This window comes from Zeus faber (genome assembly GCF_960531495.2).
Source record: "Zeus faber genome assembly, chromosome: 6".
Lineage (NCBI taxonomy): Eukaryota > Metazoa > Chordata > Actinopteri > Zeiformes > Zeidae > Zeus > Zeus faber.
In genome coordinates, this window is record NC_137201.1 from 13,366,996 (window position 1) to 13,394,480 (window position 27,485).

The 27,485-nt window shown below is 41.6% G+C and overlaps 1 protein-coding gene across 1 annotated transcript; it reads right to left on the bottom strand.

Moving 5' to 3' along the window:
* Positions 1–7,427: 7,427 nt before the first annotated feature.
* Positions 7,428–27,122, bottom strand: ferry3 (FERRY endosomal RAB5 effector complex subunit 3). The gene is made up of 14 exons (XM_080002641.1): positions 27,023–27,122; positions 25,117–25,305; positions 22,846–22,991; positions 20,987–21,168; positions 20,140–20,239; positions 18,754–18,878; positions 17,235–17,341; positions 16,178–16,372; positions 14,969–15,097; positions 13,753–13,821; positions 13,411–13,613; positions 10,845–10,902; positions 10,643–10,710; positions 7,428–8,679 (listed from the first exon to the last, which is right to left on the bottom strand). Exons 2-14 carry the CDS (start codon positions 25,295–25,297, stop codon positions 8,587–8,589), a joined length of 1,656 nt encoding a protein of 551 aa, XP_079858767.1. The 5' UTR covers positions 25,298–25,305; positions 27,023–27,122; the 3' UTR covers positions 7,428–8,586.
* Positions 27,123–27,485: the final 363 nt, after the last annotated feature.

A 27,485-nucleotide genomic window follows, 5' to 3' on the forward strand; every position in this document is an offset into this window, starting at 1 on the left:
ATCCTATGCAATGCCTTTCATGAACTGAACCTGTCCTGAAGCAGTATTCACATTCTGTACCCCACCCCCAATTCAATTAGGTTAAGCAAGGAGGGATCGGGAGAGCGAAATGAGACAAAAGGCTCTCAGATGGTTGGGTTTGTTATTTTCTTCCTCAAAAAAGGGGAGGGAGCCCTCAAACTTAAGTCATAAGTAACTCAGCTGTTGTCAGGGGCACTTGGTTGAGATTGGATAAGAGAGAAATTGTTTTCAAGTGTTTCAAATCTCTGAACTTTGGAAAAGTAAAAATATAGTGATTGGAGAACAAAGAATGTGGCTCAGGGTTCAGGAAACCTCCTATCCTAACTTATTTTGAGACTGTACCAGTGACCAAACTGCCTATCTAACTGGAAAGTGAAGGTCTCTCAATTTGCCCATTTTCAAAACGTACTTTACACAAGACTTTAAAAAAATCCTTTGAGCAGAGCCATCTCGCATAAATGGTTTGAATTTGTTTGATTGAAAATGTCTAATAATATTGTGGTTTGATGTAAATCTATGTGTGTAGGCTTATATGAGGTCTTGTTTGTTTTTCTGCACTTGCAGTGAATAACCATGGACCCCCCCCCCCCCTCCCCAAATTAACAACAGCGGTACACAACAGAAGCAAGCTCACATAGCCTCTTGGCCATTAATCCACTTCACCAAATAATATATATACACTTTCAACATATCAATAGTTATTTACTTACTTTTGACATGCTGAGGAGAGGGGTTTGTCGCATTACACCCCCTCACGTATAAGGCTGCCCAAGGACAAGGGCAAGAAGCTTGCATCAACCGTAAAGAAGCCTTTTTCTAAGCAATACGTGTCAGTTTCAAAGTCAATTTTTAGAAACCAGTCAGTGTGTGACGTCAGTAATTGCAGTTAGTTGTGTTGGTCTTCATTGAAGTTCAAAAGGAAAAATATAGAGTGGCATGTTAAGCCTAAGAAAAGCAGTCGGGAAGAGCAAGCTGCTGCAGAACTGAGCCGGTGCCAGTGCGCCCACACACTGGCATGGCGCACGATCTCGCCATTCTGACGAGAAGAGTAGTTCTGTTGATATGTAGAGCTCTCTCAAAGATCCAATGCATAGTCCAGGTCTCCATGTCGAGATCTCACCAATTAATGTTAGCACTGCTAGAACAGAAGGAAGAGAAGTCTCTTGTGGTCTCCAAAAGTGACGTTAACTCAGCCATGCAAGGAAACTGCCAGAAGACTATCAGTGTGGTTTCACTGAGTAGTTTCAATAAGGATTTAGGATGTGTACAGAGTTAGATCTTCACATGATCTATTCACTTCCCTTACCTCAAAACAGTCAAAAAAATTCTAAAGCTAAAATATTGAAAATACATAAGTAGCTGGGAAAGCCAATGTTACAAAGGTGAAATTCCAAGGTTGTGAGGTAGCTGTCATCTTCCCTTATTGATTTGGCTCATTAGGCGAGCCCGTTAGTGGCCATTCTTCACGGCCCAGCTGGCGATAGGACACTATTACAGGGAAGCTGTGTGGACTCTGACCCTGGGGCCTGGTGAGGGCTAAGAACACTTTTGTGCGTCTCTGCTCCCCTGGATGAGACATCCAGGAACCAGAGTCCTTAATATTCAGCCTTCTTCCCCCACTGCTCGTGAGTTATGGTGATCCAATAACGTGCATTCCCCAACTAGGACCACTTTTTCGTAGTCAATGAACAGGTGCTGGGCTGCTTTTGATCGCACAGTTAGTTGTCCTCTGGAGAGGAAACAAAAAACATCCAACACTTTCCACCCACCCACACATACACACAAACTCTCTTTTGCCATTACCACCCTCCTTCAATGCAACAAATGAGCTCACTGTTTTTACAATGATTACCGCTTGAGGGACTCGTTCAGTTCTGCAGTAAACTAACAGGGCTCCAGTAATTTGAATGTTTGCCTTAAGATATCTCCAGAATACAGCACGTATCCATACAAAATGAACACATGGTAAATGGAAGCTCAAACAGAGGCGGAGGAAATGGACCCAGAGTGGATTCTGTGAATATAAAGCCGGCAGTTTCATTTACATGGCACTCAAGGCTATTCAAAATTTAAGAGCAGGCAAAACTTCAACTCATTGCCTGTTGACTGAAAATCAAAGAAGGTAGCCATTACACTCTGCGATGAAAAAAGCTGGTGAAGACCAACAGACCCACAGAAAAAATATTTGCATGACATATGTATTCAGTGTTAAAACAATAAATAGGTTAGAATTAGCAAAGCATAATTCAGAAGAAAGGTAAAGAATAGCATAGTAAAGACAATGTCTATAGGTTTTCACTTGAGCGCAACCACAACCGAGTGTATAGCTTAAAGTACATTGTGTGCGCAGTGTAACAGAAACCTAATAAATAAAATAAAAATAAAAAACCTTTTGCTATTCCTCTGAACTATGGGAGTCTCATTAGGTACTCTGAGGCAAGAGAACCTTTGTATAGATCACATACCTCTGATTGTTCATGGCTACACACGACACAAGAGCGACAGCAGCATACAAAGCTTTGAAGAGGACACAGAGCTTAAAAGCGCGAGAGAGATAGAATGGCTTCGAAAAATCCATTGGTACAGGCTTTTCTGGGCCTCTCCCAGAGAGAGAGATAACGGCATTCACACACACCCACTTAATCCACCCATTCAGGCAACAAGTGTTAGTCACCGCGAATCCAGGTACCGATACAACGCTTTACAGTCAAGGGACAGCAATCGTTGCTGTTGATAAGCGGCCAACAAATGATTAAACGCACAAAGCCGCAAGTCGGTCTAAGTAGCTTGCTATCCTGGCGGCGGGCGATTATCCTGCGCTCGGCCTGGGGCTAAATTAGACTGTAGGGAAACAGACAGCCGGTCTAGCCAGAGCATCCAGGGTGAAGAGTGCGTCTCCCACAATGGAGCAGATGAGCGCCAAGGAGAGCAGCACAGATGCCCCCTGGGGCGGCCTCTACAATACAGCTAGCGGTAAGAATGCTGCTGCTCTACAGTCAGCCTTGCTGTTTGGATTACGGTGAAGGTGGATGGGACAGCAGGCCCTGGCCACTTATCTCTGATCAGCAGCATGGCTCTCCAAAGGATTTCTGCGACTGGCTGCAGCATCAAACAAACATCATTGTTCTGTCTGATAATCCACTGTGCAATGCAGATAGCAACATAGGTGCGGTTGACACATTTGTTTCGTGTACAATGCTTTAAATCAACCGACTCCAAGATTCTGCCCTGCAACATTCACAAGCAGTGTCAACAGTACAGAATGTAATCATGGCTTCAGAGGGCAATAAATAGCTTTGGTAAATGAATGTGTTTTTGTTGTGGGTGACATTGATAAAGGATTTGTCGTCACTTCCTATGCAACAGCTAATTCCACACCCATGTTTTTCAGAGGGGTAAGAATCAATAAATACATTCAAAATAAATGGGAGTTTTAGCTTAAAGGCAGGATAGGCATTGGTAATTCTATTCTATTAATTAGCTTTCAGTTATTACCAGATCTTTAATGAGTTATTAAACAGCAAGCAAGAAGTGCAGAAAGGAGAAGGGAGAGGAGGACAGAAGAGAAGACAAGCCACCGGGGCAGGGGGGACTAAAGCGTGGAGTCTATTTTTCTGGGTAAAATGAATAACACACTTGAGTGGTCCTCAGAGTGGGAAAGGGGCCTTTGTGTGGGCCAGTGTCATGGCCATGGCGACAATAAAAGTTCCTCTGTCATGGGTTAGAGCTGTTTAACCTTTGATCCTCTTGCTTCTTAATGTGGTTTTGAGTCCGTGCTATCCCAGTGAAAGTCAAAGAACATGGATGAAAACTTTTAGAGTGAGCTTTTGGCAACCGACCCCGTTTACAAAATGAAGCCTATTGGAAAGTGTCTAAACTTTAGTCTAAACTATGAAAGGAAAAATATATATAAATTGGTTATTCACTCTCTCGCAAAGGAAGTACACCTTTTACAATGATTATAGCCTTAGTACAACACTATTGTACTAAGATGTATTAACAATTGGCAAACTTATAGAAAAGTGGACCTGTGTACAAGAAGCATCCCTGAGACAGTCCCCAGCCCTTTACTGAACTATAATAACTACTAAAGTCTTATAAAAACTACGAGTGAAGTAGGCACTCATCTCCAACTGTTTTGATGATATTTTTCTTTGAACAGTTTAAACCTTGGCGGCCCGTGCAGCTCCGGGGTGGAGATTTACGTAACCAGCCATTCATGACAAGAGTTAATCTCAAAGGTGTAAGCAAATAAAGTCACAGATATGCTCATGCAGAAGCCAGGTGTATGATAATCCTATTCATAACTATATCAGCACACCATTCATTCAAATACATGAGGAAAAAAAAACCCAAAACAATGTGGAAAAACGTTAAGCACTGACAATCCGCCCACGGCCGGACCTTTCTCTCCCTACAATAGGATGCATTAAGCACACTACTTTTTAAGTAGTTATCCATAATATCATCAGTCCCAGAATTCCATTCGAAACAGCAACCCACAACACCCAGGTCCAAGATGGTGACTTTCTTGTCCCGAAAATATTCTGATCAAATGATTTTTTTGTTCATTCATATTAATAGCTCCCTGGCGACAAATTGCGATGCAAGTTTGTGTTGTTGCCACAAACCTGACCCCGCCACAAACGATGACATGCACACATAACACATAACATTTCATACATTGAATGGCTATTTCCCATAAAGTGCCAACTAAAAATATATATATTTAAAATGAGAGGTTTTTCTTTTTACAAAATTATATTACGGATTACCACTTTAACGTGAAATCGTGCTGGTCACTACTATTAAACGACACCAATTAAGTTATAAGTTTTCCATAAGGGCTCTCCGGGGTTGGGACCTCCTCATCCCCATGTACCCATGTGTAGGGGCAGGCAGGGCTCTGTGCAACAGACCCCCAACGTTTGCACAGATTACCGTCAGATTACACCACTATGCCCTCGGTGTGTCCGTGGAGTAGAGCGCCCTCGGCGCGGCGGGACTGCCACCATGGCACTTGGCACCCATCGGATTCCCAAGGCAGCCTGCTCTCAGGTCTGGGTCGAACCACGGCCAAAACGTCGTGGAAGCTCCGCCGCCACGCTGCTATCCCAGCCTCTCACACGCCACAACCACAACAACAACAACAACAACAACAACGACAACGACACCGCGAACAACGACACGCACATCATTTTCCACGGATGGTAACAGAGTAATGACTAAACCAAACGAGTCCCCGTGTCCGTCGGGAGCTGGACGTGCTCGTCGCTGCGAAGAAGTTTGTATGAAAAGCATGAAAAGTCGCCACAATAACGGCGCGAGGTGCTCTGAGCTCGCTATAAAACCGCACGCGCTAAAACCCCCCCCCCCCCAAAAAAAAACAATAAAAACAACAACAACAACCACAACAACAACAACCACAACAACGAGCCGCTCTTCCACGAGTTACGCGCTAAGGGGTGAAAAGTTGTACCTCGTGCGCGGCGCGGTTCTCCGGGATCCCGTGCAGCGCAGCGGGCGGCGTCGCTCACTTTGCTCCACGCGCCGCCGTGTCGGCCAACTAGTATAGGGGAGGACCGGGAGAGGGAGTGGGTGGGGGCTAAACATAGCGGGAGGAGGAGGAGGAGGAGGAGGTGGGGATGGAGGAATGCGGAGGGCCCCAATAAATCACTGTCACTAAAACAGGCACCGACTTTAAAGTGGGAAATCCGTCCGATTATTCTGTGCGACAAGCTCCCGATTGGGCACCAGATTCAGGCTCCATTCATGGGAAACCGTTCAGTGTGCGTGCGTGCGTGTGTGTGTGTGCGTGTGTGTGTGTGTGTGTGTGTGTGTGTGTGTGTGTCGGCTGGTGGTGGCCACCGAGCGGTTGACGTGGATGAACATTCACACGCAAAAAAAAAATAAATAAAATAAAATAAAATAAACCCAAAAAAACCCCCAAAACAAAAACTGTCAACAGAAAAAGAGGAACAAGTCAAAATACTTTTCGAGTGCGATGACCTCTCGAGTGAGAGGCAACAAAAAAAAAAAAACGCGACAGTCTTGGAGCGAAGACCACGGTGAACTTGATTGTTCCGGTTCCACGTGGAAACCCTGGGACTTGAAAATCCCCATAGAACACAGACGATCGTATGGATTACCGCGTTAATATACTGCTACACGCGAGACAGGCCAAAGCAGAAAGATAACTTGCCGGACACGTCCAATCGTGGGAAAAAAAAACGAATCTTATGGAATGTAGAGTTACAAAAAAAATGGAATACATTTCATTTGACGAGGCAAGTCTCCTGATTTGTCGAGATCAAAACCAATTTAGAAATGTAAGAAATGTAGCCTGAAAGCCAAATTCTTCAGGTGAAGCTGCCCATCACTCATCTAAAGCATACGACAACCCAAATAACTGGAATGCACTGATAGTCAATCACAAAGGCATCTAAACAAAGGCTGACACACACACACACACACAGACGTTGTATAGTGTTTTATCGGGCTTACTTATGGACTGATCAGCCTTTCATCTCCAATTTGTGTAGTTTCTTCGTTTTTTTTTTCTTCCTGCAGAGCCTTATGGTGGAAAAAAATGGAGTAAAAACTTTGTTGTGTGCTGAACGGCAATGTTTTTACCCAATAATATTAAGAAGAGAGTGGTAATAGTAACATAACTCAACAGCATTAGTCGTATTGATTGGGATTTTTTTTTTTTTTTTTTTTTTTTTTTGTAATTGTGAGGGGAATAAATATTACACCTCATAGTTAATGTCAAAAGAATGAAAAACTTTGCAAAACAGGTATTTTATTTCCATATGGCAATCCATGGGTCCATCCACGTGACAAAACTTGATCATGAGCTGATGAATGTGAAATGTTTCTTTTTTCTTTTTTGAGTAACAACAGGATTTTCACTCCACACCAATGAACTCAACCTTTATTTTTTGACTTTGATATTTGGGAATCAAAGCTGACTTAAAGCAGTAATCACTTTACGCTGTATTATAGGCTCTGTTATATCAGGGCGCTGAGTATGACGAGTACTTAAGTACATTTAAGAGCAATTAACTATACTTTTACTTAAGTATAAATTGTCAATGTGGTACCTTCACCTTTAATAGAGTCATTTTGTGTCAGGTGTATTTTGTACTTTTACTACAGTAAACAGACTGAGCACTTCATCCACCACTGCCACTTTGGTGCTTGTTTCACGACACAAATCCAAGACTGGATGAACAAATACTTGTTTTGTTGGCTTGTGAACATGCAGACACAGGATAACAGGTATCACGCGAAATTTGTCTTGGACCCACGGCATTCTACTCAAGGCAACGCATGTCTAGTTGCCAACGAGAACAATGGCTAGAATGCTAAACATCTGGCAATGCATCTCCTGGGTTATCATCAATGCCGTTTGAGGTTTTGACTTGATCAGAGCCTAAAATGGTCCAGGCCAATTGTACGGGTAGCGAGAAAGTACAATTTCAGACTGACACAGGCTACAGTATTAACCATCAGAGACTCCTTTTCCAATCCATTCAAATTGAAGTGCATAGTTTTCCTGGTCGGAAACAAGATGTGAAATAATGCTTTCGACACATACGGTGGCTTTAATAAGCATTTGTATTGTAGATCATTTTCTGGTAGACTTCACAGTCAAGGGAGTACATAAAATATTCAAACGTACAAGGGGGATAGTATAATATGTTACACCCTCTTACACTTGGATATCAGGCTGACAATAAATGAGGCCATAAATGGTACAAATTCAACAAAGTTTACCCTGGAAAAGTAAAGTACAAGTTCTCTATTTCCACCCCCCAAAAGATCTGTCTCCTTTGGAACAGTGCCATCTGCTGTGACAGAGAAGTACAGAACACACACACACACACACACACACACACACACACACACACACACACACACACACACACACACACACACACACACACACACACACACACACACACACACACACACACACACACACACCTAAGTGCATCTGTTTGATGGTCATCTAATCAGAAACACATTTCGTCTTCTGCGTTGGAAGAGATAAATTCACTGGGCGTTTTCGTGGCGATAAACCCGAGCGATACGATGCCAATTACCCAAGGGATTAGACTACTAAATCTATTCTGTCGCCCGGATCACGTGGTCATCCATCATACTTAATTCAAACAGATTGAATAATAGTATTTTTAGGGGGTGGAGCGGGTGAAGACTTGCATACATAGGACCAGGAATGTGTTTGATATAAAACTGGTGGGGCCATGGTAAACCTCCTTCTTTCATCGTTTAGACATTTAGTGAATTAAAGTCTACATGCTTCACATGGAACATTTGTTCCCCTCTTACTTCTAATGGCACAATACCGCGTTTCAAACCAGGTTTGTGTCTGTTTCAATAAGGACAAAAAAACAAACAAAAAAAAAACAAAAAACAGGCAAATTCCCAAGTCTGTCTCTTCCTCAGGGTCACGGTTGTCATGCAGCAAAACACATTTGCATGTTCATCTTCAAGCGGTATTCCCCAAAAAAAAACGTGCGTTTTGCACCTGTCTCCCCATCAGTGCTTGGAGGTGAATGTCAGAGGGGAGGAGACACGGAAGATCTGAGGTAGCATGTTGCTCAGCTGATAAAACATCTCCTCCGAGATAGTCTGTCGACAGAGAGAGAGAGAGAAAGTTATGCTTGGGGAGCAGAAGAACTGAGATTACTGAAGCGCGCGCGCGCACACACACACACACACACACACACACACACACACACACACACACACACACACACACACACACACACACACACACACACACACACACACACACACACACACACTTCATATTTATAATTTTTTCTGACAATCCAATTGACCAAGTCCAAGGCCTGCATGTTAACGTATTTGGCCGATGAAGTTGCGTCTATGACGTTGAAACATTTTTGTATATTCTGTATAATTGTTTTTGGGGTTTTTTTTCAGACTGTTCAACGGGATTTACACTATATTTTAGAAAACGCATCCGACAGTAGGATCCCACAGTACTTCCCCGCGGCCGCCGGGGAACTGTCTATGTTTTGCATAAAGCCGGCTTTCCCCGCGGATCTGGTGCAACACTGTGACTCTCCTTGCAGCTTTCTTATTTGCCCCCAAAAGTGGCCTTTGTCATTTTCACTGAATCAAGGGGCACTGAAAAATGCCCCTCAAATAGTATTTGAAAAGAGCAAAAAAAAAACCCTTTAAAAATGTTTATTTGCATCTCTTTATATCTATTCTCATTTTACTTGTAAATGTATTGATGGTGAATATGGCAACATCCAACATTAATTCCAACATAAACTCTCCATAGAAATGAATGGACTTCCAGTGAGGAGCTCAGTGTAAAGCTGGCTTTAAGCTATTTTTTTTGCTAATTGTCTGTACAGCAATTAACCAATTATTACCACATTTAATTCCTTGTATATGAAAAAGTTCTTGGCCAAAAGAACAGATTATAAAATGTAGAGCCAGATGAAGGAAAACCCTTTTGCACACAGGTTGCTTTTTGTTGTTATTTGTGCAGCATCTAGTGTTAAACCCCCAAAGTGTTTTTGCCCTTTTGGTTTGACACCGCGGAGCACACTTCCCAAGGGAGCGGTAGTCCAAGACGCTTGGAATGATGTGAAGCCCCGGCAGCTGCAGCTTTTAATGGGGAACACGCCGCGTCAGTCACAAGCACCGCCGCTCATCAAATAAGCATTTTAAGTGTCCAGGTTTAAGCACAAACACACGCAGGGGCACGCAGGAACAACATTCAGTCGGGCGTGCACACAAACAAACACAGGGAAACACGCAGAGAAATTTAGCCACCGTGTCCCAGTAAAATGAAAAATTAAAAATAAAGTGTTTTTGTGGGTGCCATTTTGAATGAGGTCCGAGCAGAAAGTTCCCACTGCCAGAGCGATTTAATGTCAGCAGGTGTAGCACGTACGACAGGCCACTCTGCCTTTCTGGCATATCATACAGTAACTTGTATGACTTAAAAGGGATAAACCTTCCCCGTAAGCCTCCAGAATAAGCAGACAGTTGTGTTCTTTTAGGGAGTTGGAGGCTCAGTCCAGAGAGTCCTAATTCTAGTCAAAATCTCGTGGGCGAGACAGGCTCAGAGGGAGAGTTTCTCTTTCTCCCTTTTCTTTCTTTGTCCAGCAAGTTTTGTGCGGCGACTCAGAATTTGGCCGGTTTGATGTCAACCCCCGCAATCCAAAATGAGACTCGTTTATTTTGCTGTCTCCGACAAGATTAGAATTCTGTGTCCGAGAGCAACAGCGGCTGATCCCAGTGATTATTATACTTTCAAAAGGATGACCCTCAAAGGGCGTTCTTGATCCGAGCACTGAACGCACTGTGGTCAAAAGGAGCCTGACGCATGTAATCCATGATTTATAGTGTGCTTTTCAGACGGACTGCTTTTCTCTCCGACGTACACGCGGCAGGTGTGCCTTTATGGCACCGCATACAAGAGAGGCCTTAAGTCTATATTACCGTTGAATCAACATAAGAGCACCGCTGACAGTTTACTACTGAAGATATATGAAGGCTGCTGTATGTTGTGAACCGGCAAATCATGTACAGCAAATTAACCCCTTACCTTTGGCACTAGAAACTGAACCGTGCGGGAAATACCTCCATCCCAGGAGGCCATCTCCATCATAAAGCCTGCAAATTAAAAAACATAAAATGATCCGATATCTATCTGAATTATAACAAGTGCACAAAAAATGATGAAAATACCACGATATGAACATGTTTTATCTTCAATATACACATTTGCTTTTTTTAATACTTTTTACCTTTTACACATTTAAAAACCAGCTCAGCTCGCTTAAGGCACCAGGGTATAGTCATCTCCTGCAGAAAGAGAGACAAGGAATAACAATCCCTGCATTTGCCAAGTTAAATAACTATGCATCACTGTGTGTTGGTGGCACCAGTCATATCAACCCTGTCATCACGACAGACAAATGATACAGCAACTAGTCAGGAGAGGCCTACATTGAGACAAACTTTTAACTTTATCCTTCGAGATTAAAAAACACAAATCACGTTAACACCAATAACAAGGTGTTTTGACTGGCACAGATATAATGCAATGCTAGATTAAGCAAAGCAACAACAGGACAACAGCTGAGAGGCTTTGGAAGAAGACAAACATGCCTTTCAGGCTCATTTCCCTATACACAACAAAATGGGCCACCGGAAACAATCAACAAACATTTGGAGCAAAAAGTGGATGTTGCAATCCATAAGTACGTTCACATGCACACATTAATCAAAAGAAGTTAAGATATTTTGAATAGGGTTTTTCCACGTGTTGGCTCCTTCAACCAAGCCAGTTTACATGGCTCATTTGTCCAAATATTGGGAGCAGAGGATATGAAGTTCACATTGTTTGTATCGCGCACTTTAGCGGAGACTTTCCGAAAATGTTCCCTGTTCTGTTTTTGTGCATGTAAACACTAGGGGTGTCACGATTCTCCAAACGCACGATACGATTTGACTTTTGATTTTAAGGTCAGTTAGATCAGTTTTCTATTCGATTTAAACGTATGTATTTTTTTTCTAGTACCGACTGTGGCTATGCCATTGTTCGACTCCTGATTTATAAATAAAAAACACTTGTTTATCAATACATAAGACAAAAGGAATAGATAGATGTGTTCTTCTCTAATCAGACCTTTTTCCATAATTCTACTCATCATATCACAGCATCATGTTCTGTTTAACATTAACATTATTATCTTATCTTTGATATCACAATCCAAATCATACCCATAACGTTAACTACTCTTATAGAGCGCGTACCGGTGCCTATGGGCACTTCTCACAAGCTGCCGGTCTCTGTTCTGCCCTCTTAAGTGGACAAACCAACTGGACATATTGTAAAATTATCAGATTTTTCTTTCAATTATTAGAAGGCACACGCTGCGAGCTCCGGCTCCCGCGGCTCGAACCTCCCTCCCGCGCACACGCAGCTCAGCTGGAAAAGCTGTGCTTCAGCGATACAGCACGCAGTTTTTTTTCAGACAATGTTACATCAGCGATCACATCAATTTTGTCTTGTGGGTCAAGATCCATGTCGGACAATATTACCCACAAAAATAAGGGGAGAATCGCGCCCCTGCTTGTCATTTCAAAGAAAACTACCGCTCATTGCGCTCTATTTTCGATTTCGAATCGGAATCATGGCAACCCTGGTAAACCCTCTCCCTGTTGGCTACTCAATTCATGACTTGATTGCATATTTGCTGTGTTGATCAGGTAAAAAGAGCACCAGACATTGTTTTTGTTTTCGACATTGTTTTTTGTTAGAACTGAGGCCACGGCCACTGAGCAGGGCTGTTGCAGCCTGTTGTGTAAAGCAGAAATAGCAAGGGTTAGGTTAGGGTCAGAATGTACGGCCTGCAAGCCAAGGAGAAGTGTCTGCAAGCAGGCGTCTCAAATTGGTCCAAAGAATAACAACTAGGTATCGAGCATCTCCTTTTTGGACTGCTATACATCACTCACAGTTCGCTAATCATTCCCATTTCCTCTAAATATAAATCTCCGGGAACAGCCTTGTGGTGTATGATTTTATAATTCCAGCGTTTGGCTCCATGGACAAACTAGGCTGTTTGTTCTAATGCCATAAAGCCAGAATAGACCTGTGCAAACAACAAAATATCTCACAAAAATGTAGACTGTTTGAAGTCAAACCAGAGGCAAACAATTAAGAGTCTGCAGTAGAGTAAACACAGCCTCCTGACTGGACATGAGAGGGAACATTTCATTGGGCAGGTTGTGGCATGATATGAATGCCAAATGCTTGTTAAGAAATCACTTTCCTTCTTAAATCCGTTGGCTTTATTATGTAATTGTTGACAGACTGAACAATAAAAATCAACTTAAGTATATTTGCTTGAATTTTCCTAAAACATTTTGACGGCTGTCAGCCTAAATCCGTTTGTGTGTTAAGCTAAGATCATCCCTATTCAATAAAAGCCGCAGCTGTTCTATCTCTCTGATGTGAGCACGTAGTCCTCCCGTAGGGAATGAGGAACTCGGCAAATGGAAACGTTCCTGACTCCACTCTCGGCCTTTGCCTCAGGAAACCCAGGAAAATGCCACGCCGACTTCACAACCGGTGATCAACGGGCCCCGACCGCAGCCACTGCTGGAGCGCCACAGACGAGCGGAAGCCAGCGGAGAATGCGAGAGCTTGTCGAACGACTGACTCGGCAATCTTGTGCGGCAAGGAAAAGTGGTGCTGACATATTACTTCCAGCTGTCGTTCCTCCCGTCCCACGTTTCGATAATTAAGAACCACTCAGCCAAATAACTAAAAGGGTTATCGTCCAAACTGTCCGATCGGAGTCTCACCTCGGACATGTGGTGGACCAGCAGCAGTGGGACCGTGATGGTGGTGATGTCGTGCGTGCAGCAGACCTTCAGGATGTTTCTCAGGCCCATGATGGCCGGCTCCCGGGCCGTGATGTTCCCCAAGCGCACGTTGTCGTCCACGCACAGGTGGAAGACGACGTGGACCTCCGACAGGTTAGAGTGCCGGGAGATGTAGAACTCACCTTAAAGGAGCACATCAGCTTTGTTGGCAGGCGACTAAAGAAGCCAGTTTAAGGAGGCTTAAATATCACTCCGCAAACGCGTCGCGTGATCTACATGCAGGACTGTTTCACAGCAAAAAAACATAATGGACATTATTACCTGGTAAGATATTTGAGGGGTTTCTTTCGACATTTTTGTTCTTATCGTCAGCGCCATTCCTCAGAACCTCTGTAAGAGGAAAGTCAAAAGAAAACAAGGTCATGGCTGGATACAAAATTTTAACAAGGTATGCTTAATGGCAAACTCAATCTCCATGTAAGACTTAATGGCCAGTGAGAATGTGTCCATACACAGCACAACTAAGCCGAGATTTTGTTAAGGGATATGTTCATCAAAGGCCGTGGAAAAAGCCGGATCGCATCTTTTATAACTCTTCACAGCACAACGCTTTACTATTGAGAAACTTCACATTCACTGTTCCTAAATGCAGTCCAATAGGTAGGCGTTTGAGCCTTGAAAAACTTTAAATTGCAAATGGGAAACTCAAGTCAGACTTTGTTATAGCAGAAAAAAAATGGTAGCCAACCGTGCAACTGGGTTTAACAGACTCGAATCAGCTTTAGACTAGAAACAGGAAGTTGCGCCACTTCATTGCAAAAAGTAGTTTTCAATAAAATGTGATATTAGTGTTATTCTAAACATGTTCGAATAATACAGAAAGACATTCCCGTTTGATAAAGGAAATAGAAAATAAAAATTTAGAGCTTGAACTTTTGCCCCATTGGACTGCAATTTAAGCACAATGAGAAGCTGCAGCAGAGCTGGATGTTTCTCAATAGGAAATAGCGTTATAAATAAGGCCTAAATAAGGCCTGGATTGAGAATGAGCAAACCTATCCACTAAGGATCTGGACACCGATTTCTAATAACACATTGGCAAGGATGACTCTCTCACACTCTAGGCAAATAGCATGACATTGACAGCATGACACTAGGCCTTCATCTGAGTAAAAGTCCCTGGACTGCGACAGAGTTTTGTAGTGAAGCAACTGGTTGAAATGTTAAGAATGTTTTGGAAAAAAAATAAAATAAAGATCTTGTTCTGAGACATGATGCGATAAGAGTTTGTCAGTGCTTTGAAGCATTAAGATTCAAGAAGAGGGGAATGGGAAGTAACCAAGAACTACTATAGACCCTCTCTGTTAGTAGCAGAGGTAAATAAAAAAAAAAAAAATACACACACACACACACACACACACACACACACACACACACACACACACACACACACACACACACACACACACACACACACACAGCTTATCCGTGCAATGTCCGGATAATTTTCAGGTTTACAGTGCATGTGTAAATGCACCTGATTGCTCCTTCTGTTTGCTGCTGCGCTGAGCTCTGGCGTACAGCACCACCTGCTGGACCACTTCCAGCTGCTGTTCCAGACGAGGGAAGTGGAAATCTGTGCACTCCATGGCCACTGTTGCAAAGTCTAGTGGTGGGCGAGGACAGAGAGCAGATAGATAAAATATTGATTGGATCCTTTATATCCATTATATTGATTGGATTAACTGGATCCTTCCCTCCCAATGGCCAGGTTGTCTTCAGCTGAGGAGGACTGTGTTGAACGTCAAGGGTAAAACAAACTGTCCCATGTTTTTGTTTTTAAAGCCACATTAGTCAATTGCCTTATAATAAATCAGTTAAAAATAGACATGCAATCACAATAAAATCTTAATTATATTATATTTGACTGTGTTTTCTAGATTCTGACACAACAGTGTAATTGAGTGCACTAATTTAACTGTGAATTAATTAAACTGTGGTGTGGGTCCCCAGGCCGGTAGTTTGAGACCCCGGCTCTTAACTGTGCTGTCGGCACTCAGGAGAAGAGTGGAAGAGTGTGATCAATCAGGGTGTATGCATGTATCAGAAAGTTACATTTAAAACTTTTTTAAAGACCTTTTAAAGGCAAATTTTGAAGTAGTTTTTGGACCAAACATCCCTCAAGTATTCAGCAAAAGACTTTGGGTTTTGGAGTTTTGGAGGCAAGAGAACTTTACTAATTTTGACAAAAATAAATATATGGATGGATAAAAAAATCAGGCACAATGTTTATGGGTCGATGACAAATATGTTTTTTAGGAGTAAAAACAATATTGAGGTACATGCATTTCATTTTATATTTTGTAAAAAATATTTTTTTAAATCTATGTTTATTAGATCATTTATTAATTTGTTAAAAAGCTCAGGCGGTACAACCGTAAAAAAAAGCTTTATAGGTCTTTTAACTGTCTAAACCACGGTATCACTGCCTGACATTTTAACACTTTTAAACCACAAAACTCCCAAAATGAATAAATTAACTCACAAAAAATTTGAAAGTGGTGTCAAATTCAGTGTACTTTATGGAGAGTTACAATGTCTTCATATCAAATTTATTTCAATGATAATTGAATCGGACACACAAAAAAAAAAGCGGCATGTAATTTCAAGACCTTGTGAGTTCAAATGTTTTAAGGCGCTGCAGTGAAATGCGGGGTTGCACTGACATTGCGATCTGACCCCTGACCTCTCTTGATGCTGCTGTAGGAAGTGACCCTGTTGTCGACCAGAAGCACCAGGCCGCAGAGCGAGGAGTAGAGCGAGAGTGCCGTCTGAAGCCGCCGCAGTTTTGCGCCGCTGGTGCCATGGCGACGGTGCTTGCAGAAGTCTAGCACATCCGCCCGCACCAGCCGTAGGTTATGCATCGTCTTCAGTTGGGCGCCTGCGTGTGCAAAAAAACAAGCAAACGCGCATTCATTTACACATGCAAGAACACACACGCTGAAACATCTCAGACCAGACCAGAACCTACATGGCAGAATATTGCGAAATAACCAAAAAGTTTCTGTACATATTTACAGCAGCACAGGCAGCGGTTGTGGGCAAATCGTGAATTTCAATGTAAATTGACTTTTTCAAATCTTTTGACTCCTCGGATCGATGTGGAGGGCGAACGCCAAAGAGTTACATGGTACAATATCAAAGCACAATTCAGAAATTAGAGGACTAACAGAGGCTTATCAGCTTCACAAAATGTTCAATACACAAAATAAATGGGTTACTCTTTGCTAAAATCCCACTGGAGATTGGTGAGTTTGTATTTAAACATCAACACAAGTTTGCGACGTTTCCATTGCTATTCAGCATTCATCGCCCACGTTAATTGGAATGATGCTTTTAGCTCTTTTAGGGCATCAATTGTTCCTGATTTTCAGGCTTTTTTGTTCATCACAGGAAGGCAGTGAATTGAGTTGCGTTCTCATTGGAACCTTTTAAAAAACAAAGGGTGCAGGGCAGACATGGAAAGACTTATTCTTTTTTTTTATCATTACTGAAAAGGAATGCAAAAAGTCGCTCTATTTAAAAATGATTAAAAGGGCCATGGTTTTGCAGAGAGGATGTTTGAAGAAAAGCAAATTAAAATAATTTACTACGCAAGAAGCACAAAATAAGACCTCAAGCGAACCAGTTGGAACCACGAGACATTAATTATGGATCAACTCCTAAATTATATTTTGTTTTGATTTATTGCTTCATTTTGGGACATCTCAAAATACAGAAATATTCAGCACAGCGGGTTGTACCAAGGTGTATAGTAAAGCTCTCCTCCAGCTGTGGCTGCTCCTCGAACAGCCTCGCCCCAGCGTCCGCCGCCTCTGATAGCTGTCTGGGCTGCATCTTGATCTCCTCGCTGGATTCAGTCACACAAATAACAGTCAAACACGATACAGCCTTCATTTGCAAGTGCTTTTAAGCTGCAATTAACTATATTCAAAGTATTAAAATGGAGAACTGTCAAGAGTTTTAAATAGTGAAGAAGATTCAGTATCAGGCCAAAGTAAAGAGAATGGAAAATGTTTTCTTTCTGGATGCTCCAGAAGAAATCTGTACTTATGCGCTATATGTATGTACTAAATATACAGACACAAAACCATAGCGAAAGAAAACCAGATTAATCAAATGCAGATACAAAAAGTAGGTTCTTGGTCTGCTCTTTAATACTGTTAGTGTTAATTAATAGGAGGAGCTAGTGTGTGAGTATTCCAGCAGGTGGCGTAGTAACTAAAAGCAGTTCCTCCAAATGTAGACAAAGGTTTACAGACCTATTCCCTCGTTCCAAACAAAAAAAGAAAAAATATATATCTGTCGTATGAACGGTACAAACCATTCTGACTTTGGATTCTGGCTATGGAAAAGATTGCTGTTCTTCATGAACTGTCAAAGGAAAATATCAAAGGAAAAGAATAGTAGGTCCAGATGTTGGTTGAAGTATTTCCCATTGAAAGACACAAGTTAATTAAGTAACTTCATCTAAATAGTGGCCCAAAATGCTGAACTCACTGATCTTAAATCTATAGCAATATAATGATATGCATTATTAAAATAAACAGCCCAAAAAACCTTGAGAACACAGGCCGTGGTTGCATCTGGAAATTGATGGAATATCAAATTTGCAAAAAGATAATTCTAGACCTAACCAGGCAATCGATATCAGAAGGACACGACTCTCAACATCAATTAGGTTGCTTTTTCCTTCTTGAGTTATACTTTGATCTAAAGTTCAAACCGAAGTAGCCTTTGCGGCAAAAGTCAAGACACGACTTCACTCGAGCTGCTGCTGATTCCTAATGACTCCAATTTCTATGTAAATATAGCCGGCACTTCAAACGTCAACCAGACATGAAATGGTTCTGGATTAAGTCCTCTGCACCAGCGCACCCAGCGGACGCTGGGTAGAGAACACAGTTGGAAAATGGCATGCTGCGGCGACTTCCGCGGAGGAAGGACACCGCAGTGGTCAATACAAGAGGGGCTCACCTCCCAGACGTGCCTACCTACATGAATTACAGTCAACTATAACATGTGATGTGTGAGCTGTTACTCTCTCCAAAGCATTTTCCACCACAGCTACTGCATCTGCAGATAGTGTTTCTGTCTCTGCGCTGTGACTCTTCTTCCTTTCCCCAAAAGGTAGGCAGTGAACCACCCCAGTAAAGTGTTACATCCTCAACATCACATTAAGTTGGTGTGATCTCCAAAGACCTGAGGTAACTTGCTGGCTTGCATCCAAACAGAAGACAAACAATAGGCATAGACACTTACTTAATTTTGCTGCTGTTGGTGGATTTCCGCAGGTCCTGGTGCAGTTTGATGACCCATTCCTGGTACTCCTGCTTTTGGATGCCAGTCACCTGCTTCAGCTCATTGGCCCATTTGCTCTCGAGCACCTGCCCACCAGAAACAATGTTGAACACTCCATACATATCAATATGACAGGGGAAAGACCATAATGTCAATACTTACTGAAAGAGTTTCACTAACATGTTTGGAGGTGTTTTTCCCCCCCAATCCAGGTCCTTTTTAAAAACGACACTAGTTGAACTACAGCCTTCCCCATCGACCAGAACCAGCTCACACTGACTAATATCTGTCGACCCTATAGAACATCCCACAGCTGTTCAGAGACTATTAGACCAATCCAGTGTGATAGCAGACCCTAGTGATAAAAAGAAAGAGGAAACACATACAGCAGAGGCTCTCACCCATTTTCATTATGCAAGATCGGCCAAAGGGAAAGTAAAAGGGCCTGCGTGGCATCGCTGAGTGCATTCAGCGGACAATCAGTTAGAGCCAGATATTGGTTCATGCAAAAGTCAGGCTTGAACCCAAAAGGAAAAAGTATGTTATATAAGAGATTCCACACTTCTATGGCATTAGACCTATCAGGGGGAGTAGTGGAGGAAAAGAGAAAACCAAAAAAGAAAGAGCAGGGGAACTCAATCAGCCATCGCCCATCATTGCCGGACATGGATTCATGGACTGGACAACTACAGATCCCAGTAAACCAAGGATGAGGAGCCTACACGCCATCCCTCACCTGGAATACTGTCCTAAAACACAAGGAGCCTTTGTCTGTCTTATAATTTCCAGCAAAACAGGCGTATAGTAACCAGGCAGACATGTTAAGGCACGGTGATGTGTTAAAAACCTGAAAAACCTGTTAAAAGCCCTTCAACATGCACTGTGTTATTTTCAATCATTTCATCATGCAGTAATTTACAAAAAATGGGGTGGGGCTGCTTGTTCAGTGTTGCTTCACGGGAACCATTCAAGTTCAAGAGATTATTTGTCACAAACATACACATACGGTCGTACATATATGCAGTGAAATGTCGTGACACCCGGTGATTACGCACAAGCTCTATAAGCTCGAAAAATACTCAAATGTGTTCATTTTTTTCTTTACAGGAGAATACATTTGGGTAGTGGGGAGTAGAACGGAAAGAGAAAAGGGCAGATAAATAAATAAATAGATGCTCAAGGGACCAGATCTCGTAGAAGCGTTTAATTGAGGTTTTCCCGTCAATGACGACAGCCTCATAACTCTCCAACCCGGTGGTTATAAGAAGTCAAATGAGCCCATCTAGCCAAAGGAGCGGCAAAGGCTGCTGTGTCAGAACCGTTTGCTGTGTCAGAACCGTTTCTGACCTGCTGCGCTTCAAAGTGCTGCGAGGCCACGGTGTTCACATCCTGGTCGGTGATTGTGTTCCCCAGCTCCTGCATCACCTTCACCATCTCTGCCGCTTGCCTGGAATGCCGGGGGAGAACAAAACACACTTGTTTCTGATCTGGTACTCCGATGACGCCCCTGATACTGAAGGAAATGCACAGAAAAAAAACAGACTCTTGATTTGCTTTGACTCATTATTGGTATATTATTGAAGCAGTGGAATGCCCTAGATGAGAAGATCCTTCAACAAGATGATGACACCAAGTGCCGCTGAGCCGGCTCCATGTTGTCCAGACCTTACCCTGCACGGACAGGCAGGCCTGTGTAGTATTAGGGCGTTTTTGTTTTTTTACATTTACCACTCACATTTCACTAAATTGCAGAGATGATATGGTGAGTAAAAAAAAAAAAGTTAAGCTGTTGTTCTCTATGAACACCTTAAAAAAGGAATCTGAACTACAATTGTGTAATTGTTTACCATGCTTATGCATCCGTACCATGGAAAATACAGATGGACTGTAATGCCTCGGGTTTGTTAAATTTACAACTGGGACTGAAGGACCGTGGGGGTTTGACTTATTATATTCCTTGGAACAACTGATGGCCACTGCTGTATAATATCACTATAAAATGGTCAAAGTGACAGGAAAACACATTATAACAATTATTTTATTTTCTCAAAGCCTGAAGACTACCTTTTGCTTTTTAGCATATATGAACTGAACTGCATGGAACCATCTTCCAGGGATGAATTTCATTTCATTGTGAAGTTTTCATTCACCCTTGAACCGGCGATTCCCCATCACTCCCTTCCCGGATACTAACCTCTCCAGCAGCTTCTTGATCTCCATGTCCCTCTCGCTGATGAGCTCGGAGATGCTGACGGAGTAGTTGTGCTCCAGGTTGAGGAGGGTGTCCGAGGCGGGGGAATGAATCAGCTCGTGGTACACATCTGCAAAGTCCTCGTCCCAGCTAGGCTCCTCGGGGCGAGCGTGCGCCAGAGTAGTCTGAACGGTGACAGAAATTGAAGTGTTTGGAACTTTTTATTAAGCCTGCAAAGTGCTTCATAAGAAAGTTACACAATTACACAAACGTGTGGTTTATCAGACGGAAACCCGGGGTTAGTCAGCATTTTACACCCATTACACCAGGCCACATACAGACAGCCCATTCAGCACAAAGCGGAAAAGGGCCATTAATTCATATTACAATGGAATAATGAGGCGCAGCAGCATTGCATAAGACAGAGAAATTGGTTTTTTGAAAGTGTATTAATAGACACAATTGCTGCAGATATTAACAAAAGCTATGACAGACTTTTCTGGCCATCTTTAACGCAGCTGAGCAAAATGTAAGACAATTTTTTCGCTTTTTCCCCCAAGAACAGCAACATCCTCAATTTCCCAATATTCCACTTTTTATAATTCAAAGCAAGTAATTTAACGACCCTTAAAATCTAATTTCAGGTCAGTGTTTTATACTCTGGCACATATAGGTTTAAAGACTTGAAACTAAAGGGTTGATTTATCTGCATTATCTGTATTTATCTTTTCAGAATAAAAAGCTTATTCTGCCAGGTTCATATCTACTAGGAATTTGTTCTGCCGAGGTGTGGTGCGTTTCACTACAAATGACTGACATGAAAATATTAAAAGAAAACCTTAACAGTGCGAAGAAATGGAAAAAAAACAAATACTACAATCAAAAACAATACAAAGTGAGGTCAAAATGAATAAAAAAAAATGGTCACATATATACAAATAGCCCCAAAAAATACCAAACAGAAATAGTAATTGAAAAAACTATACAAAATGCAATATGAACTATGAAATATGAACAGGATAAATTGTTATGTTATATCGGGTATCAATTATAAATATGAATAATTACTATGTACTAACCAGCTTATTACAGTATGTACAGTGTAATACAAGTGCTATTGCATACATATTATTCCATAATGCACAATCTTTCAATACAATCAGCGAAATATATTCAGGGTTTTTATTTTTATTTTTATAAATAGGCTCAGCCTCACGGCTCTGCATTTCCTCAGCAAACGACAGAGAGAGACCCGGACTCTGCATCCCATCATTTTGAGTAAAGGTAAAGGCTTTGTGGAACAAACTGGGGCAACCCCCGTCTTTTTGTGTATGGGCAAGTGACAGCAGAAGTTAGACTACTGCACTTTGAAATGCGAAAGCAGACGAACTCATTGGCCGCCCTAGAAGATGAAATGAGAAAGATAATGCCTTCACAGGGAGTCAACACTTTGATCATTTCCTTGTGGTAAATCCGAGGGCTGCGACTACGGCTCAGTCGAAAATGTTGTCATGGCCGAGTCCAATGTAAAAGTGACGGCGCTGTTCTCAAGATAGACACATTCAAAATGATAGCGGATTGTTAGCAGGGAGGACATCACAGTGAGTGTGAAATGAGTGTGGAAGATAGTGGCCGCAGCAAATGGGGTTTGAGATTTGTTCAAAATGGAGTAATCAGTCATGAATAATCAATTGATAGTCAGGGTGCACCACCTCCGTATAAATTACTTTAAAGACCCGTAACCGCCCTGAGGTTAGTGGGGGAATTCGAGGACAGTTCTCTAAGATTAGGTTTCGTATCACTCTTACAGATAGATGCATAGGTCATTTGGTGATTTGATCTTTGAAGGAACGATTAGTTACCTCGGCGTAGGACCTAGCCCATGCGTTGGTCAGCTTGTTTGTGTCCACCTCTCCGGTGGTGAGTTTCTGCAGGGCCAGCTCCGCCTCCCGGTCATAATCCTGGATGGTCCTCGTCTCGATGTAGCTGGAGAGCGAAACCCTGAGCTCTAGGATGCGGGCCACACGTACAGGCACCATGGAGTAGGCGGAGTAGAGGAGGAAACACAACAGAGTATTACAAAATGGACAAAATAGAACTTGTAATAATAGACGTGGAGGAAAAACCTCTGATGCTGCAGACCTCTGTTGCTCTTGGAGGGGAATATGACTTGGAAAGAAAAAGGAGACATTATAACCACCAAGACTAAAGGTGGCATAGCAAATTTAAAAAGTCTTTAATAAGTGGGCTAATAAATTTGAAATACCCACCGACACATAACGGCATTCTGCCTTCAATGTTGTAGCCGCTTATTAAAAGATTTTTCATTTTTTAAACCTACTTGAGTGCCTGGACCTGGATTTGTTATGCCACCTTTACTCTTTGTTGTTATGATTTCTTTTTCTTTCCAAGTCATTGTAATAATCGTGCAGATGTCCACCAATCGTCAATGCCATGTACTGGCATTGACGATTGGAACATGAGAATTTGGGTAGACAGTTCATTTTTCAGTCTATTTATTGCAAAATTTCTAAATTTGTTTAAAATTCCCCATAAATTTGGATGGAAACGTATGATGGTGGACTCTTTTACAATTTCACAAAAAACAATCGTATTAAATTGCAATCTGATCAAATAATTGCAATACAATAGTTTGAATAACTGTGACAGCTCTACTGCTTTGTGCCTGGACTGATTCCTATTTGCTAGTAATTCCTATCGGGAGGGAGAACAGCACCTCAACTCTTAACCCAGTGATAATAAAAACCTGGTGTGTTTGTGTGGGTTATGAAATATGATTTATTACCACCAAACATGTCCTCGCTTGGCTTTCCTTGCGTAATCTCAGGACAGGTTTGGTGGGAATAAATCATGCTTCATTAACACACACACACACACACACACACACACACACACACACACACACACACACACACATATGTGCAATAACACTGGTATGACATTGCAGGGTCATTCTCATGAAACCACCATAACACATGTCCCAAATTAATTGATACACATATTCACAGAGAATGTGAAATAGTTCATTTAAATATGAAAGTGTACAACGCCCACCATATGACCCACGTTCCATTATTTGAGTGTGTTTTCTGTGCCCTTCTTATCAAAAAATGTATTACGGCAAAAACACATCACGGTAATGTGCCCCTACATTGTACACTGTAGTATCTCATATTTTTCTAAATAAATTGTCATTTTAAACATGAAAATAGAAAAAGTAGTGCGGGAATGTAGTGATGGAGTATACGTTTTTGCACTGTCATTGCGTCTTCCGCAATTGTACGCTAAGCGAAGCTAAACTAAAGTGTATTCTTTACTGTAACAGCCATTGTTTAATTGAATTGTTTGATAAGAAAAACACAGAAAACACTGAAATAACATCACAGTTGAAAACAACTAAGTGGTAGGCGTGTATTTCAATATTTTATGAATTATTTTGCCTTCTCTGTATATATGTGTATCTATTCATTTCAGACATGTTTCATGGTGGTTTCATGAAAACTACCTCATAAGCAAGTTAGTACGTTTCTTAGTAATTCATATATATACCCTTTATACCTAGAACAATAATTTATCCTGTGCATAGTACTGCATTTATAAATAAATTATACACTATTTTCTGCTTTCTATTCTTTGGCTATTTTTATAGATTTGACCATTTTCATTTTTACCTCCCTTTTTACTCTATTTTATTAATATTTTTATTCTCCTTTCTTCAGACTTAAGCTTTTTTTGTAAATGCAAATTGTCTGTAGGGAAACAGACAACGCTCTGTCTACCTCTTACGAAAGAGAGACCAAAGATGCACATTTAAAGAGATGCAAAGCATTCTCATCGCACTCGACCATTAGATGCATGAGGGTTTGCCTCCAGCACGTAAACCTCTAGAATGACTTGCTAGCCGGGATCTTCTCTGCATGCTCCAACCGGACAAACTACATATATAGTATAGGAGCCACTTCAGGCTCGCTGGCTCACTGCTCAAACCTCTCCTGAACACATCTCCACAGTAGCATATGTCAATGTACCCGGTGACATAAACTGGTTCTGATGAAGTACGTTTTAATAAACGTTGAGTAACAACACCAAAACACAAACAAATAAAAACTTACCATTTTCTACAAAACATGGTATTTTGTGCAGAAGCATCAGGCGTCCGTGTAGATCATTGATGTTTTCCTGAACAGGAAACTGAAGAGGAACTTTGAGGACACAGTTGTGTTTCCCCGCTCTGAACTCAAACCCAAACTCCCTCTCAGTCGCATTGTTGACTTTGGCCTTGTTTTTCTTCATGATCGGATCTGAAAGGTGACGGTGACAGGCAACGATTACGGCAACTGACAAAACATTACAAAAGGAAATTCCAATACTCTTCTAAGTACTCATTTCTTTCTTTTCAAAGGCTTCAAACAAAACAAATACACAGTAATAAATTTTCAATGTCATCTTTATTCATTATAATATAATATAATCTCAGCCTTGTTGTCTATTATATAATATCTACATATCTATGATTGAGCTCATTGTCATCTACTATTATAGGTGTCTATTTCCAACCATGCTGCATGCACTCTGGCATAATCTATGTTGTAAAAGCAATTCTGAAAAATGTTTATTACGTTACGATTTGAATAACAAAACCTGGTTTTCAATGATTGTGTTTTTTGAATGGACTTTTCAAGCACTTCAATACAAGGCGGTAGAGCTGGTGGTCTAGTGATCTAAAGGTTGCTGGTTCGATCCCAGGCTCCTCCTGCTAGCATACTGTAGTGTCCTTGAGCAAGACACTTTACCCCTAATTGCTCCTGATGGCTGCGTCCGTCGGTGTTTGAACAATTGTAAGTCGCTTTGGATAAAAGCGTCTGCTAAATGACTAAATGTAAATGTAAATGTAAGAGGGGATATTTTCAAATTATTCCAGTACTTAAAGAGCAACTATTGGGTTGCATGTTTTAATGAATTTAAATTTTTGGGCTCATGGAGAAGAAAAAAAAAAAAACAGGAAGAATGTAGGTGTCTTGAGTTTGTGGGTAAAAACGTTTTGTTTTTGTTTTTTGATTTTTAATATAATTTTTCACTTTTTTATTTTTTATAGGACGAAATTCAAGAAACTCAAGGAGCTGGTAAGAACCCTGTTATCAAAATCAGTTGGGCAAAACCATAGACAGCGGCGCACATGTACAAAATAATAATAATTACAGTCGTTTTTTCCAAAATAAAATGGCATTTAAAAAATAAAACTCCATGTTATCGATCATGGCACCGGATCCCAGGATAGGTTAGGTCTGGGGAAAAAAATAAAAAAATCCTAGAACCAACATTGAAATTGGTAAAACCTAAATTCCGAACTGCATCTTTACGAATAAATTTGCAAAATAGAAAATAGAAAATAGTGTCTTAAGTGTCTTAAAGTATATACAGGTTGTGGGACATAAAGGCTGTTTATATTGCATGGTAACAAACACCGCAACTGTGCTTAAATTAAGACACAATAAACTCTCTAAAAAAATAACATTTGCAATAATTATTCCGGACTGCAATGACGCGCACATTATTTGAATGAGTCCAACAGCCTTTGGGTAACTTTACAGTTTTAATCACTGATATTGCTATCAACACTAGTGACAGGTTTTCTCAGTGTGTGTGTGTGTGTGTGTGTGTGTGTGTGTGTGTGTGTGTGTGTGTGTGTGTGTGTGTGTGTTGAGTGACCTGCGATTCCGTAAGCTGTGGCTTTATCGTCGTCTCATTGAGGACAACCTGATTGAATAAAGCTATAGTACAGCCAACACGCCATTTATGATGAATTATTCATAATGACTGCATGACTATGGCTATGTGTCAGTGTGAAAGGTTGTTTTTTGTTGTTTTTTAATTGCAGAAACGTGCTGTTCATTCAGTGTATTCGATCGGGTGAAATGCGTCGCGTCGGCTACGAGAAAAACCCATGACGACAGCTAAATGAAGCTGGGACAAGATCTGGAATGACATCGATCGGCCGGCCACAGCCCGCGCACTTACATGCAGTGAAATAACAGCCGATTCTCGCTGCACCTGCTCAGGTAGAGGGACGTTAGTAAAGTTCTCTCTCTGTTCTACGGTCCTCGGTTTGGAGCCTGTCAGCTGACTGGGCTTGAGGTGCAGCCTTGCCGTTGAAGGAAGCACATTCACAGTCATGTGTCGCCGGCAGCGGTCGGGTGCGTTAAAAATATTGACTGATCAAGGAAGTTACTGGCAGCGTTCCGGACCTTCGTGACGCAGCTCCCTGTCTGATTTGTTCCCGTCGTCGTTTCAAATGATTGGATCAGCGCTTTGCAAAAATCGGCGAATCGGTGCAAACGAAAGCTTAAATGGTTTCACTTCACGTTCCATGATCCTTTGCAGTAGCTCACAGCGCCCCTGGTGGCCGCGATAGACTGTTACATCAGAATAAGAATAATATTCGTATTACATCAGAATAAGAATAATATTCGTATTACATCAG